Source organism: Aquarana catesbeiana, linkage group LG03, assembly GCF_042186555.1.
Source record: "Aquarana catesbeiana isolate 2022-GZ linkage group LG03, ASM4218655v1, whole genome shotgun sequence".
In the NCBI taxonomy this organism is placed as follows: Eukaryota; Metazoa; Chordata; class Amphibia; order Anura; family Ranidae; genus Aquarana; species Aquarana catesbeiana.
Genome location: NC_133326.1, coordinates 661710144 through 661733151, shown reverse-complemented (window position 1 = coordinate 661733151; position 23008 = coordinate 661710144). Strand labels below are relative to the sequence as shown.

At 47.7% G+C, this 23008-nt stretch overlaps 1 protein-coding gene across 1 annotated transcript in view; it reads right to left on the bottom strand.

Annotated features, from left to right (window-relative positions):
- Window positions 1-1434: 1434 nt before the first annotated feature.
- LOC141133428 (A.superbus venom factor 1-like) overlaps window positions 1435-23008 on the bottom strand; it is a 250166-nt gene continuing 228592 nt past the window's right edge. Inside the window, exon 31 of the mRNA XM_073622813.1 lies at window positions 1435-1642. Coding sequence (XP_073478914.1) covers window positions 1504-1642 — 139 coding nt within the window. The 3' untranslated portion in view covers window positions 1435-1503. The remainder of the gene's footprint in view (window positions 1643-23008) is intronic.

Below are 23008 nucleotides of genomic sequence, written 5' to 3'. Positions count from 1 at the left end.
TTTTAAAGTAAACTTAGGCTTTAAAGCCTTAGTGCAGCCAAAATCACAAACAGAAAAATCAACACAAGGGACATAACTTACAGTCAGTAGGATTTGTCCCTAATGCAGATTCTTCTTCTGTTAGTAAAAATGTTCCTCCGTCCTACTCCCCTATTCTCAATCTGTAATATTCCGGGGCAGCAGGGCTAATATAACTAATGAGCAGTTACAGGCTTTCATCAAGAGAGCCTGACCATTTCTGCCCTTTCTACCCAACAGCTCCATTCATGGAAGCTGGTACTAAATGAATGAAACCGGATCTATGAATGGAGGACGAGCAGAGCTATCAATCATCCACGCGCCCCCCATTCGGAGATCCTGAATGAAATCTGAGGGAGTCTGGAAATAACGTGGAAATAAAGTGACCATAGCCAGAAATCCTGACAGGTATCTTTTTACAACAAAATAGACTGAATATGTATGCTACTGCCTGCCATTCAGCTTTTTTTTGTAAGTGTAGACTAAAGTAGGCCATATATTATACATGTATGGCCTGCTTCCCTGTAGGCAGAACACAATGATAACTGCTGGCGGCTATAGCTGTCAGCAGTGATCGAAAGAAAATAACCTAACAGAGTGGTTGTACCAAAATCGATTGATGGATCCCAGCCAGTCCCTGCTGAACTGGTCAAGATTTGATACATCAATGGTTGGCTTGAGGCTCACATGCACAGGAATGATGTCATCCTGGCCTGGCCATGCAAGATGGCTAAATCCAGAAAACCGAGTGAAGATGGGAACATGGCAATAACCATTTCAGCACTGGAGGGGGTCACTTTGTAAGAGTACCAAATGTACAAATATGCTAAGCATATTTGCACGTTATGATATGAAGCTTTGATGCGCCAGTGTGGCTTTATGTATTTGTAAATGTATTCGTAAAAATATGCAACAAAAAAATGTTTTTAACCTAAAATGCTGAAAAATGTAAAAAAAAAAAAATTGCACCGACTAATTATAGGGTGTGCTGGGTAATTTGTGTTTGGATTTTTTTTTTTTTCTATAGTTTGCACCTACTTTTATTTTTTGTTTTTATTTCAAAGTGTTTTGAAAGGAAGTATTTTCTTAGTTTAAAGCCCAACACCTGGCTCACCCCTCCCACGCCAGGATGTTACAAGCCCATGGAAGTCTTCTAATGGTCATCATTCAACGTGGAAGACAGAGGACATCTAGTGGTGAAACAGAATTACTACACTGGCTGGTGCCAGAGAGGAGGTCAGTGTTTGAAGCTGCCAAGGGATCGTTCAAAAAACAAAAGAAAATTAGCCAGGAGTTACATTTATAGATGTCTCTTTGACAGTTATTATATTAAGATAATAGGCAAGTAAAACAATAAGAAAGCATGTCTTTATTTAAAAACTCAGTAATATGAGAAACTGAATAATGATAGACAGATAAAGATGTACAGCAATTTTTATTTTTTTTGCATTGCATGCTTAATAAAAAAAGTATCTGCATTCCTTTCTAATGTGTACAACCTATGAACTTTAAATTATCAGCAAACGTAAGCAGATCATCGCAGCGTTTCTGGTTATATTGACATTCCCTGTCAGTTAGCCACCGTTCAATCCATGTGTTCCTCCCAATAATGTATTTATATTTGCTGTAAAAGAAAACAAATAGCTTCAAATAAAGTTCTAAACCAATATTAAAAATACAAAATCCGTAATCACTGCAGTGCCAAGCTATAAATGGGCCCTTTAGTTAATACATTTTAAACTCTAAAAGATCCATGAGCACCCACTGTTTGTTGCCCTATACACCCACATATATACAGTGGTTTATTTTGGTTTTGTGATGCCCTAGGCAAGACTAAAATCGGGCGCCCCCATCTGAATTTGCCACACCCCTTCCTGTGTAAGACCCACCTCTTCATCTGTAAACCCCACCCCTTCCTCTTTAGGCTCCACCTCTTCCTATTAGAGCTCCACCTCAGGAGTTAGTAAGATACTGCAGACATACTATAGGAGCTGGTCAGAGACTGCAGAAATGATACAAGAGATGGTCAGAGACTGCGGACATAATACAAGAGACGGTCAGAGACTGCGGATGTGATTCAGGTGATGGTCAGAGATTGTGGACATGATACAGGAGACAGTCAGAGACTGCGGAAATGATACATTAGACGGTCAGACATCATCAGAGACTGCAGATATGATACATGAGATGGTTAGAGGCTGGGGACATGATCAGAGGCTGGGGACATGATCAGAGGCTGGGGACATGATCAGAGGCTGGGGACATGATCAGAGGCTTCGGACATGATCAGAGGCTGGGGACATGGTCAGGGGCTGCGGACATGGTCAGGGGCTGCGGACATGGTCAGGGGCTGCAGGGCTGCGGACATGGTCAGGCTGCGGACATGGTCAGGGGCTGTGGGGCTGCGGATATGGTCAGGGGCTGCGGACATGGTCAGCATCCTTCTTCTAATACGTTTGCCGGTCATCATTGCTTACATGATACATCACTGTGACTGTCCCCTCCGCTGAGCCCAGCCAAGCTGATTTAAGACAGCCTGCCCAAGCATAGCCAAGCATAGCCAAGCACAGCTGAGGTGAGCTGAGCAGGACCGCCCCCTCCCGCCTGAGCATAGCTGAGCACAGCACAGCCGAGGTGAGCTGAGACCGCCCCTCTGCTCGAGCACAGCCAAGCGGGGACCGTCCCCCCCTCCTGAGCACAGCCAAGCACAGCCAAGGTGAGCTGAGACCGCCCCCCCCGCCCGAGCACAGCCGAGCCATTCACTTTATGCCGCTTTATGGTGGACTCTATTTTTGCGGCCGTCGGGACTTGGGGTGGGCTTTTTTTCATGCTGGGAGGCGGCTTTCATGTGGGGGGGGAACTCTCTGAGGATCTGAAAAAAAGAATTGTTGCTCTACATAAAGATGGCCTAGGCTATAAGAAGATTGTCAAGACCCTGAAACTGAGCTGCAGCACGGTGGCCAAGACCATACAGCGCTTTAACAGGACAGGTTCCACTCAGAACAGGCCTCACCATGGTCGACCAAAGAAGTTGAGTGCACAAGCTCAGCATCATATTCAGAGGTTGTCTTTGGGAAATAGAAGCATGAGTGCTGCCAGCATTGCTCCAGAGGTTGAAGGGGTGGGGGGTCAGCCTGTCAGTGCTCAGACCATATGCTGCACACTGCATCAAATTGGTCTGCATGGCTGTCATCCCAGAAGAAGCCTCTTCTAAAGATGAGGCACAAGAAAGCCCACAAACAGTTTCCTGAAGAGAAGCAGACTAATAACATGGATTACTGGAACCATGTCCTGTGGTCTAATGAGACCAAGATAAACTTATCTGGTTCAGATGGTGTCAAGCGTGTGTGGCGGCAAAAAGGTGAGGAGTACAAACACAAGTGTGTCTTGTCTACAGTCAAGCATGGTGGTGGGAGTGTCATGGTCTGGGACTGCATGGGTGCTGCCAGCACTGGGGAGCTACAGTTAATTGAGGGAACCATGAATGCCAGCATGTACTGTGACATACTGAAGCAGAGCATGATAGCCTCCCGTAGGGCGGTATTCCAACATGATAACGAACCCAAACACACCTCCAAGACGACCACTGCCTTGCTAAAGAAAGGGAGGGTAAAGGTAATGGACTGACCAAGCATGTCTCCAGACCTTAACCCTATTGAGCATCCTCAAATGTAGCAAAGTGTAATTTCTTCAGTGTCGTCACATGAAAAGATATAATAAAATATTTACAATAATGTGAGGGGTGTACTCACTTTTGTGAGATACTGTGTATATAATATATATATATATATATATATATATATATATATATATATATATATATATTTATTTATTATGTTACTGACCTCAGGGCGGTCTTTAATGCGGGGCAAAAGGGGCAGCTGCCCAGGGCCCTGTCATCGTTGAGGGGCCCAATCAGCTGCTCCTTGAGCCCCTTGTCATGGGGAGTCCTGGACCGGTGGCAGCGGGTACAATGAGAAGCGAGAGCCCGGGAGGGGAAAGAGCTCCCTGACCACCAGAGAGGTGAGGAGCGGCAGGCGCAACCCCGATGCAGCAGCGCCACCCAGAGGCTGGATTCTTCCAACCTCCTCTCCAAGCTCCGACAATGGTCCAGAGCAGTGTTTCTCAACTCCAGTCCTCAAGGCGCCCCAACAGGTCATGTTTTCAGGCTTTCCCTCAAATGAACCAGCTGTGGTAATTACTAAGGCAGTGAAACTGATCAAATCACCTGTGCAAAATAATGGAGAGCCTGAAAACATGACCTGTTGGGGCGCCTTGAGGACTGGAGTTGAGAAACACTGGTCCAGAGGATAGACGGATCAGGGGCCCCGGAGGTGCATGCAGCCAGGGACTGCTATCCTACTCTCCCCTCCACTCCAAGCTCTGACAGCGGCCCGGGAACAGGCGGATCGTGGGCCCCCAAGGACCGTCGGGAGGTTCACGTAGCCAGGGACTGCCACCCTGCGCTCTACTCCTAGCTCCAACAGCAGGACGGATGACAGGTGGATCGGGCCCCCCCGAGAAACAGCGGGGCGTGCATGCAGCCAGGGACTGCTACCTGGGACAGTCCACGATCTAAGAAGGATCCGCCCGAAGGAGCAGAGCACCCCCATCCTCATCACCCAGAAGGAGAAGGGCCCTGCCCGCTGCTGGCCAGTGTGAACATCCTATAGAAGGAGGTACCATGCATCATGCACACCAATACACAGACTGGGACAGGGGGTACACAGAAGGGACTGCAGCCAGGGCTAAGGGCTCCTCTCTCTCATCCTCCCCTCTCTCTTTCCCAACCCCCCTCTCTCAATCTCAATCCCTCCTCTCTCTCTCATCCCCAACCCCCTCTCTAATTCCCAATCCCCTCTCTTTCTCTCTCGTCCCCAATCCCCCCCTCTCTCTCTCATCCCCAATCTCCCTCTCTCATCCTCAACCCCTCTCTCTCATCCCCAATCCCCTCTCTCTCATCCCCAATTCCCCTCTTTCTCATTCCCAATCCCCTCTCTTTCTCTCTCATACCCAACCCCCTCTCTCATCCCCAATCCCCTCTCTCTCATCCCCAACCCCCCTCTCTCTTATCCCCAACCCCCCTCTCTCATCCCCAACCCCCCTCTCTCATCCCCAACCCCCCTCTCTCATCCCCAATCTCCTCTCTTTCTCTCTCATCTCCAACCCCCTCTCTTTCTCTCTCATCCCCAATCCCCCTCTCTCATCCTCAACCCCCATCTCTCATCCCCAATCCCCTCTCTCCCATCCCCAACCCCCTCTCTTTCATCCCCAATCCCCTCTCTCTTCCCCAACCCCCTCTCTCTCATCCCCAATCCCCTCTCTCATCCCCAACCCCGTCTCTCATCCCCAACCCCGTCTCTCTCATCCCCAATCCCCTCTCTCTCTCTCATGCCCAATCCCCCTCTCTCATCCCCAATCCCCTCTCTTTCTCTCTCATCCCCAACCCCCCTCTCTCATCCCCAATCCCCTCTCTTTCTCTTTCATCCCCAACCCCCCTCTCTCATCCCCAATCCCCTCTCTCTCATCCCCAACCCCCCTCTCTCATCCCCAATCCCCTCGCTCTCATCCCCAATCCCCTCTCTCTCACAGAGAGGTGCAGTAACCTCCAGCAACCAAAACCAATCAGCAAGCAGAAATGATGTGCTGTAACCTCTAGCAACTAATAAGTGAGCAGTAATGTTATCCTTTAACCTCTGGCAACCAATTACAATTGCTGCCTGATCTGCTCCACTAAACTGATTTGGAGTTTAGCTGCTATTTACTGTGTGTTTCAAAGCAGGTGGAGAGCAAAATTGCATGGGGGGGTATGGGGGACCCACACAAAATGTTTTCCCAGGGTCCAATCAATATTAAAGACGGCCCTGATTGACCTATTCCTTTGGGTCCACTGTGACCTCTGATTACAGTACAGTGAAATTTCTTCATTGTGTTAAATGGTGTTAGTCCTTCTCTTTGTGTATACTGTATAATTTTTCTCCTTGTTTGCATTGAAAAGTGCAACATTTTCATAGGTTCACACCTTGTCTATATAGAAAAACTCCTTTCCTGACCGCCACCTTGGCAGCATACCTATGGGTTTAGCCCCGCCTCCTCTCCTACCCTATAGGACCCCACGTCCATAAATTTTGCTCAGTGCTAGGGGCCACATTCCTTATTTGTCCTCTTCCTAGGAGTAATTTGTGGTTTTACCTTAAATGAAGATATCTGCGAATATCCCAGCTATATCAAATATCCCAGCTATTAGCGGAAGGCTTTTTACGCCCTGGTCACACCTGTCAAGAGCAGCAGCTTCCTGTTTCCAGGTCCAGTCGTACAAACTGGTTTTCTGTTGGCAGCAGTTTGTGTATGTTTGTTTTTCCTTTCTTTCTTCCCTGGCTCTAGTGCAGGGGTATGCATCCTGGGGCCCTCCAGCTGTTGTGGAACTACATTTCCCATAAGGCATTGCAAGGCTGGCAGTTACAATTACTCCCAGAGGCATGATGGGATTTGTAGCTCTGAAACAGCTGGGAGGGCCCCAGGTTGCCTACCCGTGCTCTAGTGTATCTCGGCCACGGCGGCTGTAACGCATTTGTGCTCTAGGCTGCCACTTTGTGCCATCTGCGCAACAAGGCATGGTCTGCGCATGCACGGTCCTGACAAGATGGCAGTGGTCCCGCATGCAAATGAATGCTGACAGGCGGCGATGATCCCGACGCAGGTGCGCTGTGGGGTGCAGTGACGTCATTGTCAAGCAGCAAATTTAAATAGCTGTAGTCTTTGAGATGATCTGTGGGCTTGTGCGGTGGCTTCTCTGTGGTTAACAGCTTTGGTGAGTGCTCCTACTTCAAGATGCCTTGTGCTGCAGTCTCTCGCTCTCTACCTTACCTATAATTTTGCTCTGGTTACTTCCAGTACTTGGTCTGAGCCGTGTTGTTATGTATGTGTCACCGTCCCCTTGTGGCCAGAAGTTCAGCCGCTCATGAGCTAAGGCTGGCGTTAGCATTCCTGGGGAGGCCTCTATCGACATAATCCTCCTGGTGGCACGGGTCATGCTCTCTTCCATCATGGCTAAGTGTGCGTTGTGGCTGTGCCCTTGGTTAGCCAGCCTTGCCTCTAAACAGGTGTGGTGTAAGATTCCCTTTGAGGGTTTCTCTCTCTTCGACAACAAGTTGTATAGTGCCATCACCCATGCCACGGCTGGTAAGTCAGGGTTCCTACCCCAGGATCGAGGCCTGCTAGGCCAGTAGAGAGCTCAGCCCAGACAGGGTTCAGAACGTTTGAGGGGTGCTCCCCTCTATAGACCTGGCCACAAGTTCAGGAAGATCTGGAAGAGAAACTAGTCGTCAGGCCAGAGGTTTTCGAAGGGAGCGTCCTCCGGTGGACGGGAAGCCACTAAGTGCTTTTGATATTGGGTCTGCCCAGGTGGATCAAATCAGCGCTTGCTTGCTCTCCTTTCGGCACGTCTAGGCAGCTTCGATCAAGGATTACTGGGCCGTCAAAACAGTCTCCTCAGGTCAAGCTTGGGCATTCAGAAGCCCACCCATACTCAGGTTTGTTCCCACTCAGTGGCTCAGGGCACTGCCAGTTCCGACTGAAAGATTTCAAGGTGTATACTTGCCCCTCTTCATGGTTCTGAAGAAGAATGGCTCCTGGAAACCAGTCATAGATCTTACCCACTTAAATTCCTTCATCAAAAAAGAGAAATTCAAAATTGAGATACTGTTTACAATCTGTCAAGTGGTTCGGCCAGGTGACTGGCTGGTGTCCATAGATCTGTAGGACGCTTACTTCCATGTCCCGATAGCAGAAGATTTCCAGAGATTTCTTCTGTAGACCAGGTCCACCTTCAGTTTACCTGTCTCCTGTTTGGGCTTACAACATCATCGCCAGTCTTTTCGAATTCGGCTGGCTATTGAACATGGAAAAAGTCATCTAGAGCCTACACAGTCTCAAATATATCTCAAGGCACAATTCAATACGGTCAGGAGCACCATCTCCTTGCCCCTGGAGAAAATCCCGGTGATTCGGAACAGAGTATGTCTGCCAATGTCCTCCTATCATCTCCAGGCCTGATGGAAGAAGCCCAGTAGCTCAGTGGATGGTCACGTGTCTTTTTAAATTTCCTTTCATTGAAAAGTTTTTTTTCCTATGCTAGGGTCATATCCCTTCTCAAGCGTCTCCTCTCCAGAGAGAATAAGTTCAATGCTTGTAATCTTTCCCAATGGCTGAGATCCTCTAGTCCCTTTATTAGCTTTGTTGCTCTTCTCTGGACTCTCTCCAGTTCCAGCACATCCTTCTTGAGAACTGGTGCCCAGAACTGGATGGCATACTCAAGATGCAGCCGGACCAGAGTCTTGTAGAGTGTGAGAATTATTGTTTTATCTCTGGAGTGATTTCCCTTTTTAATGCATGCCAATATTATGTTGGCCTTGCTTGCAGCGGCTTAGCAAGGCATGCCATTGCTGAGCCTTTTGTCTACTAGGACCTTGGGTCCTTTTCCATCCTAGATTCCCCCAGAGGTTCTCCCCCTAGTGAGTAACTTAGTATTTTTTGCACCCAAATGCATTACTTTACATTTTCAACATTAAACCTCATCTGCTATGTAGTTACCCACCCCATTATTTTATTGAGATCTTCTTGTAAGTTTTCCACATCCTGCGCAGAAGTTATTGCCCTGTTTAACTTTGTATCATTCGCAAATACTCAGATTGAGCTTTTATCCCATCCTCTATATCATTAATGAACAAACTAAACAGAATTGGTCGCAGCAGGACAGGTCCACGCTTACCACACCAGACCATTCCGAGTGTTCGCTATTTATCACTACCCTTTGGACCCACCCCTGTAGTCAGCTTTCAATCCAGGTACTCATCCTATGGTCTATGCCGACAGACCTCAGTTTGTACAGCAAATGTTTGTGGGGAACCGTATCAAATGCCTTTGCAAAATCCAGATACACCACATCTACAGGCGTACCTTTATCTAGATGGCAGCTCATTTCTTCATAGAAGGTTAATAGATTGTTCTGGCAAGAATGATTCTTCATGAATCTGTGCTGATTAGCACTAATGATATTGTTTTCATTACTGAGATCTTGAATATAATCCCTTATCATCCAGTCCAATGGCTTGCAGACTATTGATGTTCGGCTAACTGGCCTGCAGTTCCCAGGGATATGTCTCGACTAGGGATGAGCTTTGAGTTCGAGTCGAACATGAGTGATGAAGATCGAACATTATGGGGCGCGTCACGGCCAATAATGCACTGTGTCATCGCAGTGGTTTGCTGGCTGATGATTGGCGAAGCATGCACTATGACCCGCATGCTTTGGCCAATCACAGCTTTGTAAGCAAACAGAGCCATAATTGGTCAAAGGCAGGGTGCCTTTGGCCAATTATGGCTCAGGGGATTAAGTACACGCCCCACACTATATAAGGCCGCCTGCACATCGGCCGTGTGTAGTGTGTTCCGGTGTTCAGAGAGAGAGAGAGAGAGTGTCATTTCATTTCATTTAGATAGATTGAACAGACAGTCGATTCAGTTAGCTCCAGTATATTTAATATATATATATATATATATATATATATATATATTATTGTATCCAGTTTAGCTAGATCTCACTGCAGACCATTCCTGTTGTTCTGTTCCTAATATACTACAGGCACAGGCAGTTCATTCAGTTAGCTGCAGTATATTCAGTACTGTATCCTGTGCAGCTAGATCTCAAGATCTCACTGCAGACCGCTCCTGTTGTTCTGTTCCTAATATACTACAGGCAGGCAGTTCATTCAGTTAGCTGCAGTATATTCAGTACTGTATCCTGTGCAGCTAGATCTCAAGATCTCACTGCAGACTGCTCCCGTTGTTCTCTTCCTAATATACTACAGGCAGGCAGTTCATTCAGTTAGCTGCAGTATATTCAGTACTGTATCCTGTGCAGCTAGATCTCGCTGCAGACTGTTCCTGTTGTTCAGTTCCTAATATACTACAGGCAAGCAGTTAATTCAGTTAGCTGCAGTATATTCAGTACTGTATCCTGTGCAGCTAGGTCTCGCTGCAGACCATTCCTGTTCTCTTCCTAATATACTACAAGCAGGCAGTTAATTCAGTTAGCTGCAGTATATTCAGTACTGTGTCCTGTGCAGCTAGATCTCGCTGCAAACCGTTCCTGTTGTTCTGTTCCTAATATACTACAGGCAGGCAGTTCATTCACTTAGCTGCAGTATATTCAGTACTGTATTCTGTGCAGCTAGATCTCGCTGCAGACCATTCCTGTTGTTCTGTTCCTAATATACTACAGGAAGGCAGTTAATTCAGTTAGCTGCAGTATATTCAGTACTGTATCCTGTGCAGCTAGGTCTTGCTGCAGACCATTCCTGTTCTCTTCCTAACATACTACAAGCAGGCAGTTAATTCAGTTAGCTGCAGTATATTCAGTACTGTGTCCTGTGCAGCTAGATCTCGCTGCAGACCGTTCCTGTTGTTCTGTTCCTAATATACTACAGGCAGGCAGTTCATTCAGTTAGCTGCAGTATATTCAGTACTGTATCCTGTGCAGCTAGATCTCGCTGCAGATCGTTCCTGTTCTCTTTCTAATATACTACAGGCAGGCAGTTCATTCATTTAGCTGCAGTATATTCAGTACTGTATCCTGTGCAGCTAGATCTCACTGCAGACCATTCCTGTTGTTCTCTTCCTAATATACTACAGGCAGGCAGTTGATTCAGTTAGCTGCAGTATATTCAGTAAATATATACACATGCTAGCTTTGTGCAGCTACATCTCACTGCAGGCCATTCCTAGTGTACCTATTCAAATACATTACAAATACATCAAATACAGTATGTCTGGAAGGCCAACAAGGAGAGGCAGATGCTCACAGGCCACTAAAAGAGGGCAAGCAGACTCTGTGTCTACAGCCAACATTGCTGGTTGTGGACACAGTGCATCCTCAGCACGTGGTTGTGGGGCACGCTTGTCCTTTTTTTCGGCAGCTAGCCGTGTCGAGCCACAACATGCAGAAGAGTTAGTAGAGTGGATGACCAAGCCGTCCTCATCCTCCCCATCCTCGGTTACCCAGGCTCAGAGTACTTTGGCTGCCAATGCAGCTGCCAAAGCGGCCTCTTCCCTCGGCTCAATGACATCAGTCACTCCTTCCCTAGTCCCACCATCATGCCCTAAGGAGTCCCCCGAACTGTTCGACCACAGTGATGAGTACATGCTGCAGGAGGATGCGCAGTGTTTTGAAGGCTCCGATGATGGTACCCAGATTGAGGAAGGCAGTAACGTGAGCCCAGAGAGAGCGGGTGCCCAAAAAGGACAACAAACTGGCAGTCATGTTCCCCCAGCTGGAGCATACTGCCAGGTTTGCTCCAGTGATGAGGAGGGAGGGGATGATGAGGTCACTGACTCTACGTGGGTGCCTGATAGGAGAGAGGAGGAGGAGAAGGCGGCACATCTCCAGAGAGGCAGGATGCCCTCCAGGGACCAGCTTAAGGGCAGCCAACCGACTGCATCACACCGCAGAGCTCTGCATGTGCAGGGCGCTGCTGACTCCATGCGTTTTTCCAAAAGTTCTTTGGTGTGGGCCTTTTTTGAGACGTGTGCAGCAGATCGCACCATTGCTGTTGGCAACATATATCTGAAGCGTATGTGGCCAAAACAGCAGCTGCTTGTGCACCACATGCTTGACCAGACATATGTCAAACTCTCATGCAGTCCATTGGCAAGCGTACTTAAAAGACCCACACCAAAGAACAAGGCGGACCTCTCCTTACTCCTCATCAGCTGGGATCTCCAACCCCACTATACCTTCAGTTCTCTCAGAAACCTGCACTGAGAGGAATTAAGGTGTAGAATTAGGTGTGCCAAGTACTTGCGGGAAATCTGCTATTGCTACACCAACGTCTGATTGTAGCAGGCAAATTTCCCTACCCCAGTTGTTAAACTGGCAAAAGAAATTCGGTCTCAGCCATCCACATGCCCAGTGGCTGAATGCTAGCTTGGCTAAATTGCTAGTACTCCAACTGCTGCCTTTTCAGCTGGTAGACTCTGCCCCCTTTTCGTGAATTTGTGGAATGTGCGGTACCTCAGTGGCAAGTTCCCAAAGGCCATTTTTTTCATGGAAGGCGGTTCCGACTTTCTACCGGCATGTGGAAGTCAATTTCTTGGCCTCGCTGGACAGGGCGGTCAGCGGAAAGGTGCATATTACCGCTGACTCATGGTCCAGCAGGCATGGACAGGGACGTTACCTATCTTTCACGGTGCACTGGGTGACCCTGCTGGCAGCTGGGAAGGATGCAGGACAGCTTGTTCCGCCACCACGCCTCCAAAATGCTACTAGTGGTGATTCTGACACACCTCTCTCCTCCACCCCCTCCTCTTCTTCTTCCTCCGTGGCCTCTTCCTCTATAGATTTGTCCTTGGAACCAGCGGTGCTCCGTAGGCATTTAAGGGGCTACGCAAGCACTCAGGCAAAAAGATGCAATGCGGTGCTTGAACTGGTGTGCTTAGGGGATAGGAGCCACACTGGGGTAGAGATTCTGTCAGCTCTGAAGAGGCAGGCTCAGAGGTGGTTGACGCCATGCCAGCTTCAGGCAGGAATGGTGGTTTGCGACAATGGCGCCAACCTCCTCTCCGCCCTCCGACAGGGACACTTCACCCATGTTCCCTGTTTGGCTCATGTCCTTAATTTGGTGCTGCAGAGGTTCTTGTGCAGGCACCCGGGCTTACAGGATCTCCTGAGGCAGGCCAGGAAAGTCTGTATGCATTTCCGCCGGTCCTATAATGCCAGTGCTCGGCTGGCTGACCTCCAAAAGGAATACAACCTGCTCAAAAACTGCCTAATCTGTGACATGCCCACCAGATGGAACTCAACGTTGGCCATGCTGCAGCGGCTGCACATGCAGCAGAGGGCCATCAATGAGTACCTGTGCGACTATGGCACAAGGACAGGGTCAGGGGAACTTGGCTTTTTTCACCACACCAGTGGCTCATGATCAAGGATGCATGCACTGTCCTGTCACCATTTGAGGAGGCCACGAGGATGGTGAGCAGTGACAGTGCATGCATCAATGCTATTGTCCCTCTTGTCTACCTGTTGGAGCACACGCTGCATGGAATAATGGACAGGGCACTTGAGGCAGAACAGATGGAGGAAGAGGAGGACTTCCTTACCTCTCAAGGCCCCCTTTATCCAGACAGGGTTCCTGCGGGCCCGCCGATTACACAGGAGGAGGATTGTGTTAGCATGGAGGTGGAGCCTAGCACTCAGCATCAGCAGCAGTCTTCAAGGGATCATTTACAGTACCCAGAAACCCATGGACTTGTACGTGGCTGGGAGGAGGTGGCTGCGGATCAGATCGTCGTTAGTGACCCAGAGGACTCCTGACCGAATGCCTCAGCAAACCTACGCTGCATGGCCTCCCTTATCCTGTAAAGCCTGCGAAAGGACCCTTGTATTCGGGGTATCAAGGAGAGGGATCAGTACTGGCTGGCAACCCTCCTTGATCCACGTTACAAGGGTAAGGTTGCGGAACTTATCCAGTCGTCGCTGAGGGAGCAGAGGATGAAACCTCTTCGGGAGGCCTTGCAGAAAGGTTTGTGCAACGTGTTTCCAGAGCCTGGGAGGTTACAAATTCTTGGTCCTGGACAAAATGTTGCTGAGGCTTCAGTCAGTCACAGAAGGAGCGGTGGAGAAGGTGGCCATCTGACAGATGCGTTCAGACAATTTTTTAGTCTGCAGCCCCAAGGTCTGATCGGTTCCAGTAACCATCGCCAGCGTCTGATTTACATGGTGCAGGAATACCTAGGGGCAAAATCAGACTTGGAGACCTTTCCAACCGAAAATCCTCTGGGTTACTGTGTCTTGAGGATGGATCACTGGCCAGAGCTTGCACAGTATGAAATTGAGCTTCTGGCCTGTCCTGCATCCAGCATTCTTTCGGATCGCACATTCAGTGCTGCTGGAGGCTTTGTAACCGATCACAGAGTGCGCCTGTCCACCGACTCGGTTGATCGGCTCACCTTCATAAAAATAAATCAGTCTTGGATCACCAGCTACCAAGCACCTGATGCTGATGTAACCGACTAATTTTTTATGAATGTGAGATCCCTTGAAGACTGCCTATGCTGATGCTGAGTGACTATCCTGTTATGATGAGTGACTATCCTATTTCTCCTCAATGTTCATGTTGATAGCTTGTAAAAACATTTTGGTTCTGGGCACCACCACCAGTGGCTAAGGTCCAATTTTTCTTCCCCTTTTTAACAGGGGCGTGTAATTACAATTTTTTCTGTAATATTTTGCAGCAGGGCTTGTTCCTGCGCTCAACTAGAGTATCTGTGAGGGGTTGCAGTGTTGTGGCATCAGTGCCTAAAACCCAATTTTTCTGCCCCTGTTCAACAGGGGCGTGTAATTACAATCTTTGCTGTAATATTTTGCAGCAGGGCTTGTTCCTGCGCTCAACTAGAGTATCTGTGAGGGGTTGAAGTGTTGTGGCACCACAACCAGTGCCTAAGGCCCAATTTTTCTACCCCTGTTCAACAGGGGCGTGTAATTATAATTTTTGATCTAATATTTCACAGCAGGGCCCGTTCCTGCGCCCACCAAGAGTAACTGTGAGGGCTTACAGTGTTGTGGCAACACCACCACACCACCACCAAAGGCCCAATTTTTCTGACCCTGTTCAACAGAGGCATGTAATTACAATTCTTGATATAATATTTCACAGCAGGCCTGTTCCAGCACCCACCAAGAGTAATTGTGAGGGTTTACAGTGTTCTGGTACCACCAACACCTAAGGCCCAAATTTCTGCAGAGTATATAGGGCAGGCCCCTACTTTCAAACATCCGACTTACAAACGACTCCTACTTACAAACGGAGGGAGACAACAAGAAGTGAGAGGAAATCTACCCCTAGGAAGGAAAATTCTCTCCTGTAAGAGTTAATATGGGGGAAAAGGTGTCTCCTCCACTGATGTTTTATCACCAATTCTTGTTTCCCTAAAAACCCAAAATTTTCAAAAATCCAATTGTCATTGGGACAGAAAGTTAGGTGAAATCTTTTGAATAGGGGCACAGACAGCAAAACAAATGTTACAGGGGTGATAACCCTTCCCTATGTTTTCCAAAAAGCTTAAAAATAGATTTTTTGGCTGAAGCTACACTTACAAAATGTACCTGTTCCAAATTACAAACAGATTCAACTTAAGAACAAACCTACAGTCCCTGTCTTTCTTGGGACCGCCTGTATACTGGTGTTCAGAGTATATAGGGCCTGGGGGCCCCACGCCTTTTCTTTTTATAATTTGGGTGCGGGGTTCCCATTAATATCCATACAAGACCCAAAGGGAATGGTAATGAGCGGGGGGGGGGGAGTACCCATGCCGTTTTTCTCAATAATTTTCATCCATATTGCCGGGACCCGACATTACATTACAGCCGCAAGCGGTTTTAAATGACTTTTATTCCTTTAGAAATGTCATTTTGTGCAGGGACTGTTCTAAACACGGGAAACGCGCCACTTTACAGGCATACTATAGACACCCCCCAGGTACGATATTTAAAGGAATATTTCACTTTTATTTTTTCACTTTAAGCATCATTAAAATCACTGCTCCTGCAAAAAGTCAGTTTTTATAACTTTTTTTGCATTGATACATGTCTCATGGGGCAGGACCCGGGTCCCCAAACCCTTTTTAGGACAATAATTTGCATATTAGCCTTTGAAATTCGCACTTTTGATTTCTCAAGTTCGAGTCCCATAGACTTTAACGGTGTTCAAAAGTTTGCGTGTTCTGGATGCGAACCGAACCGGGGGGGGGGTTGGGCTCATCCCTAGTCTCGGCCCTTTTTAAAATATTGGTTCAACCTTGGCTTTTCTCCAATCAGCTGGTACAATTCCAGTCAGTAAACCGTTCATAAAAATTAGGAACAATGGTCTAGCTATCACCTGACTGAGTTCCTTAAAGGATTTGTAAAGGCATAAGGTTTTTTATCTTAACGCATTCTATGCATTAGGATAAAAATGCTGTGTTTGGCAGCCCCCCCAGCACCCCCTAATTACCTAGCTGAGCTCCTTCTCTCTCCAGCGATGTCCACGATCCCCTCAGCCATCCAGTACACTCCTCCTGATTGGCTGAGACAGAGCAGTGGTGCCATTGGCTCCTGCGGTTGTCAATCAAAGTCACAAGCCAATCAGGGGGAGAGTGGGCAGGGTCAGATCAGGGCTCTGTGTCTGAATGGAAACAGGGAGCTTGGGTGCCCCTATAGCAAGCTGCTGGCTGAGGGGGCACACAAAGGAGGGAGGGGCTAGGAGCAGCAAAGAGGGACCCGAGAAGAGGAGGATCCAGGCTGCTCTGTGCAAAACTGCACAGTGGAGGTAAGTATAACATGTTTGTTATTTAAAAAAAAAATGAGCCTCTACAATCACTTTAAGGACCCTGGGTGTAAGCCATCTTGTCCTGGTGAGTTATGTTACGTTTTTTAAGTCTATTTCTGATACGGTCTTCTGTTAGACATGTTGGTGCATTCTGTGACATTTTATTACCATTACAGCCTTGGCTACGATATCCCCCCTTTTCCTTTGTGAAAACTAGGGATGAGCCGAACACCCCCCTGTTCGGTTCGCACCAGAACATGCAAACAGGAAAAAAGTTTGTTCGAACACGCGAACACCGTTAAAGTCTATGGGACACGAACATGAATAATCAAAAGTGCTAATTTTAAAGGCTTATATGCAAGTTATTGTCATAAAAAGTGTTTGGGGACCTGGGTCCTGCCCCAGGGGACATGGATCAATGCAAAAAAAAGTTTTAAAAACGTCCGTTTTTTCGGGAGCAGTGATTTTAATAATGATTAAAGTCAAACAATAAAAGTGTAATATCCCTTTAAATTTCGTAGCTGGGGGGTTTCTATAGTATGCCTGTAAAGGGGCGCATGTTTCCCATGTTTAGAACAGTCCGAGAGCAAAATGACATTTCAAAGGAAAAAAGTCATTTAAAACTACTCGCGGCTATTGCATTGCCGGTCCGACAATACACATAGAAGTTCATTGATAAAAACGGCATGGGAATTCCCCACAGGGGAACCCCGAACCAAAATTAAAAAAAAAAAAATTATGTGGAGGTCCCCCTAAATTCCATACCAGGCCCTTCAGCTCTGGTATGAATATTAAGAGGAACCCCGGCCAAATTTTTTAAATGACGTGGGGGTCCCCCTAAATTCCATACCAGACCCTTCAGGTCTGGTATGGATTTTAAGGGGAACCCCACACCAAAATTAAAAAAAAAAAAAACGGCGTGGGGTCCCCCCAAAAATCCATACCAGACCCTTATCCGAGCACGCAACCTGACAGGCCGCAGGAAAAGAGGGGGGACGAGAGAGCGCCCCCCCTCCTGAACCGTACCGGGCCACATGCCCTCAACATTGGGAGGGTGCTTTGGGGTAGCCCCCCAAAACACCTTGCCCCCATGTTGATGAGGACAAGGGCCTCATCTCCACAACCCTGGCCGGTGGTTGTGGGGGTCTGCGGGCGGGGGGCTTATCGGAATCTGGAAGCCCCCTTTAACAAGGGGACCCCAGATCCCGTCCCCCCCTGTGTGAAATGGTAAATGGGTACAAAAGTACCCCTACCATTTCACAAAAAAACTGCCAAAAATGTTAAAAATGACGAGACAGTTTTTGACAATTCCTTTATTTAAATGCTTCCTCTTTCTTCTATCTTCCTTCATCTTCTTCTTCTTCTTCTGGCTCTTCTGGTTCTTCCTCCGGTGTTCTCGTCCAGCATCTCCTCCGCGGCGTCTTCTATCTTCTTCTCCTCGGGGCGCTCCGCACCCATGGCATGGGGGAGGCTCCCGCTCTTCTTTTCATCTTCTTCATCTTCTTCTCTTCTTCATCTTCTCTTCTTCATCTTCTTCATCTTCTTCTCCTTCTTCTCCTTCTTCATCTTCTTCTCTGGGCCGCTCCGCATCCATGCTGGCATGGAGGGAGGCTCCCGCTGTGTGACGCGTCTCCTCTTCTGACGGTTCTTAAATAATGGGGGGCGGGGCCACCCGGTGACGCACGGTGACTTGACGGGACTTCCCTGTGACGTCACGGGGAATGCCACAGGGAAGTCCCATCATGTCCCGTGCATCAGAGGGGAGCGGGGTCACTGGGTGGCCCCGCCCCCCGTTATTTAAGAACAGAAGAACCGTCACACAGCGGGAGCCTCCCTCCATGCCAGCATGGATGCGGAGCGGCCCGGAGAAGAAGATGAAGAAGAGAAGAAGAGAAGAAGAGAAGAAGATGAAGAAGAGAAGAAGATGAAGAGAAGAGCGGGAGCCTCCCCCATGCCATGGGTGCGGAGCGGCCCGAGGAGAAGGAGATAGAAGACGCCGCGGAGGAGATGCTGGATGAGAACACCGGAGGAAGAACAAGAAGAGCCAGAAGAAGAAGAAGAAGATGAAGGAAGATAGAAGAAAGAAGAAAGAAGAAGCAATTAAATAAAGGAATTGTCAAAAACTGTCTCTTGTCATTTTTAACATTTTTGAGTTTTTTAGTGAAATGGTAGGGTCCTTACCATTTCACAAGGGGGGGCAGGATCTGGGGGTCCCCTTGTTAAAGGGGGCTTCCAGATTCCGATAAGCCCCCACCCGCAGACCCCCACAACCACCGGCCAGGGTTGTGGGGATGAGGCCCTTGTCCTCATCAACATGGGGACAAGGTGTTTTGGGGGGCTACCCCAAAGCACCCTCCCAATGTTGAGGGCATGTGGCCTGGTACGGTTCAGGAGGGGGGGAGGGCGCTCTCTCGTCCCCCCCTCTTTTCCTGCGGCCTGCCAGGTTGCGTGCTCGGATAAGGGTCTGGTATGGATTTCTGGGGGGACCCCACACCGTTTTTCTTTTATTTTGGCGCGGGGTTCCCCTTAAAATCCATACCAGACCTGAAGGGCCTAGTATGGAATTTAGGGGGACCCCCACGTCATTTTTTTTTTTTAATTCTGGTTCGGGGTTCCCCTGTGGGGAATTCCCATGCCGTTTTTATCAATGAACTTCTATGTGTATTGTCGGACCGGCAATGCAATAGCCGCGAGTAGTTTTAAATGACTTTTTTCCTTTGAAATGTAATTTTGCTGTCAGACTGTTCTAAACACGGGAAACATGCACCCCTTTACAGGCATACTATAGAAACCCCCCAGCTACGAAATTTAAAGGGATATTACACTTTTATTGTTTGACTTTAAGCATTAAACTGCACTGCTCCAGAAAAAACGGACGTTTTTAAAACTTTTTTTTGCATTGATCCATGTCCCCTGGGGCAGGACCCAGGTCCCCAAACACTTTTTATGACAACAACTTGCATATAAGCCTTTAAAATTAGCACTTTTGATTTCTCCAATAGACTTTTAAAGGGTGTTCCGCGGCATTCGATTTTGCCGTGAACACCTCAAATTGTTCGCTGTTCGGCGAACTTGCGAACAGCCGATGTTCGAGTCAAACATGAGTTCGACTCGAACTCGAAGCTCATCCCTAGTGAAAACTGAGGAGAAGAATACATGTAAAACCTTTGCCTTCTATTTTTCTTTTGTAAACAAATTCCCTTCATTGACCTTTATGGGGCCAATATGCTCTGGCCTCACTTTCTTACTGTTAATGTATTTAAAGAACTTGGTTTTTTTTTACTCTCCTTCGTTATGTGCCTTTCATGGTCTATTTTAGCTGCCCTGCGCTCTTACATTACTTATTGCATTCTTTGTATTGTTGGAATGCTGACAATGACCCCTCAGCCCTGTATTTTTTTTAAGTCCTTTTCTTTTGTTTTTATATGCATTTTTACTTTGGAGTTTACCCACCCAGGATTTATTTAAGCTCTTTTAAATTTATTTCCTGTTAGAACTCACTGACCAATACCTTTATTTAGTATGCTCTTAAAGCACTCCCATTTTTCCTCCATGTTCTTTGTTCCTAGGATTTTATCCCATTTATGGTATGGTATGGTATTCTAGTCACCCTACTGCTAATGCCCCCAATCTTACTTGCTGAACCTTGCTCAATGCTGGCTAGCTCTACATCTGGACCCTCCCCTCCCCTAGTTTAAAAACCCCTCTATCTTTTTGGCCATCTTCTCTCCCAGTAGAGCTGCACCCTCCCCATTTAGATGCAGTCCGTGCCTGCTAAAGAGCCAGTAACAGACTGAGAAGTCAGCCCAGTTCTCCAGGAACCCAAACCCCTCCTTTCTACACCAGCTCCTCAGCCACTTGTTAACTTCCCTAATCTTCCGTTGCCTCTCTGGTGTGGCTCCAGGTGCCGGTAGTATGTCTAAGAATACTACCTTGGAGGTCCTACTACTCAATTTAGCTCCTAAGTCCCTGAAATAGTTTTTTAGGACTCTCCATCTTCCTTTGACTTTGTCATTGGTGCCAACGTGCACCATGACAGCTGGGTCCTCACCCAATAATCTGTCCACCAGATCCGCAATATGCCGAATCCAAGCTCTTGGGAAACAACATACTGTTCGCTGCTTATGGTCTTTGTGACAGATACTGTAGCCCTCTCTGTCCTTCTAATGATTGAATCCCCTTGATGTATCTAAAGTCATAGACAAAAGAGTAAAGCTGATATGGAATGGGCTGAGGCAGTGTCTCAATCCCAAACTAGTATATACAACACAAGAAAAAACATTTTGCCCACGGGACTTTTAAGTCACACCTCAAACAATATCTATAAATATATGAAAAATGTATTAAACATCCATTAAAAAACATGTACTGCACAATAGATAAACATGAATAATGTTACATAGAAATCACATGAAATAACTTTATATGTGGGACCCAAAGGCACCATATAGATACCACCATCATTTAGGGGCGACTGTGCAGCTTGTTCGTGACGTGTTTCATGAACACGTCAAGAACCTCAGGAGAAGCACAGGAAAAGTATCTGGAGATAAAAATGAATCAATGAATACTTAAAAAAAAAACAAAACAAAAAAAAAACCCAGGGAGGAGACAACCATATATATGTGTGGGTCCAATGTGTACAACTTACAGTTGGTGCCAAATGTTGGCCAGCTCACACCCAACAGGTGATCAAGCTGCAAAGTGAATATAGGAGTCCTATATAGCAGTATACATGATGACATACAAATGGTCTCCACAAAGCATGCCAAGAGGTCCGCTATTCTTCCCTGTGGGAGCTATGAAGGGGCGGGGAGATGGCATAAGAGTGATATGCTCACAACACAGAATTCCCAGCGGTCGATGTGGAATCCAACCAGGAAAAATGAAAACGCCACACACCTGAAATAGTGATAATAACAGGATAATGGATATGAAGAAACATCAATAAGACAACAGCATGGTGTCTGCATGTGCTCCGTGGTGGTGAGGTGTAGGTGTATGAATTATATTTTCAAGTGATGAAAAATGTGAACTATAAATAAAACGATATCACCGGTGACTGAAAACATTAATGTTAAAAACACCAGATACCAATAACAGGGGAAGAATATCTACATTTTCTAAAAAGGTGACAGTGATAGTACTAATTGATCTCATATGCACAATCCATGCAAATAAAAGAATATGATTGATAAAAGAATATGTGTGTGCAGATATATGTGAATATAATTATGAAGGTATAATTGATACGTAAATTACCATCAAAAATATAGTTGAAATATTATGCATATATTATGAAATAAAAGTGAGTAAAAGTTGATAAGTGCTTCTTCTGTATGTGTCAAAAATATCAAGTGTGTAAGGAATTGCCATCAAAAAAACACCCATCAAAACCATCAAGTGTATAAGAAATTACTATAAAAAACCGACCGCAGCTGACATTAACTGCCAAAAATGACATCCACCATAAATGAGAACACCAACCAAAAAAATATATGAATAAATCACCCTGTGAAACTTACCCTTAGGGGAATTAGAGACCACCACAGACAGCCAGAGGTCTGTGCAAGGCCGAAACTAGGGAGGGGGGGCGCCTGCCCTGGGTGACAAAGCCAGGGGTGCCATCCCCACCTGCACTGGGAACCGCTGCTCTTAGGGTGTCACTGCAGCCCAGTCAAGTGTAATAGATAGGCAGCGCCCATTGAATAGTTTGCCAAATACCAGAGAATCAAATAGGAGGAAGACCGCACAGATGCACTAGCGCTGAATTACTCTGCTCCACAGTGACACCCTGGAGCAGAGGCGCCCACTGCGAGCGGCACCCCCGGCAGAGTGCTGTGAGGGCTCCCCTCTAGGCCTGCCCAGTGCCAAAACAGCCTGTCTTTTCTGCGTGAGGCATCCCAGAGAATGGGAGGCTTCAAAGAAGGCCCTGGACCTGAGGGGGGGTGCAGAGGAGGCCTTGGACTGGGAGGGGAGTGCAGAGGAGGCCCTGGACTGGGAGGTGCAGTGAAGGCCCTGGGCTAAAGGGGGGGTGCAGAGGATGCCCTGGACTGGGGGGAATTCAGAAAAGGCCCTAGAGTGGAGGGTGCAGTGGAGGCCTTGGGTTTGTGGGTGCAAAGGAGGCCCTGACCTGGGGGGGTTGCAAAGGAGACCATGGACTTGGGAGATGCAGAGGAGGTCCTGGGCTAGGGGGTGCAGAGGAGGCCCTGGACTGGGGGGGGGTTGCAAAGGAGACCCTAGGCTTGGGAGATGCAGAGGAGGTCCTGGGCTGGCGTGGTGCAGAAGAGGCCCTGGACTGGGGGGTGCAGAGGAGGCCCTGGACTGGGGTGTGGGGTGCAGAGGAGGCCCTGGGCTGGGGGGGTGCAGAGCAGGTGCTGGAGTGGGGGAGGTGGGGGGGTGCAGAGAAGGCCTTGGACTAGAAAAGGGTTGGTGTTGCAAAGACCATGGATTAGGAGAGGGGGAGTGCAGATGAGGCCCTGGACTAGGAGGAGAGTGCAGAGGAGGCCCTGGACTAGGTGGGGAATACACAGGAGGCCCTGGACTAGAGGGTGCAGAGGAGGCCCTGGAGTAGCAGGGGAGTGCAGAGAAGGCCTTGGACTAGGGGATGCAGAGGCCCTGGACTA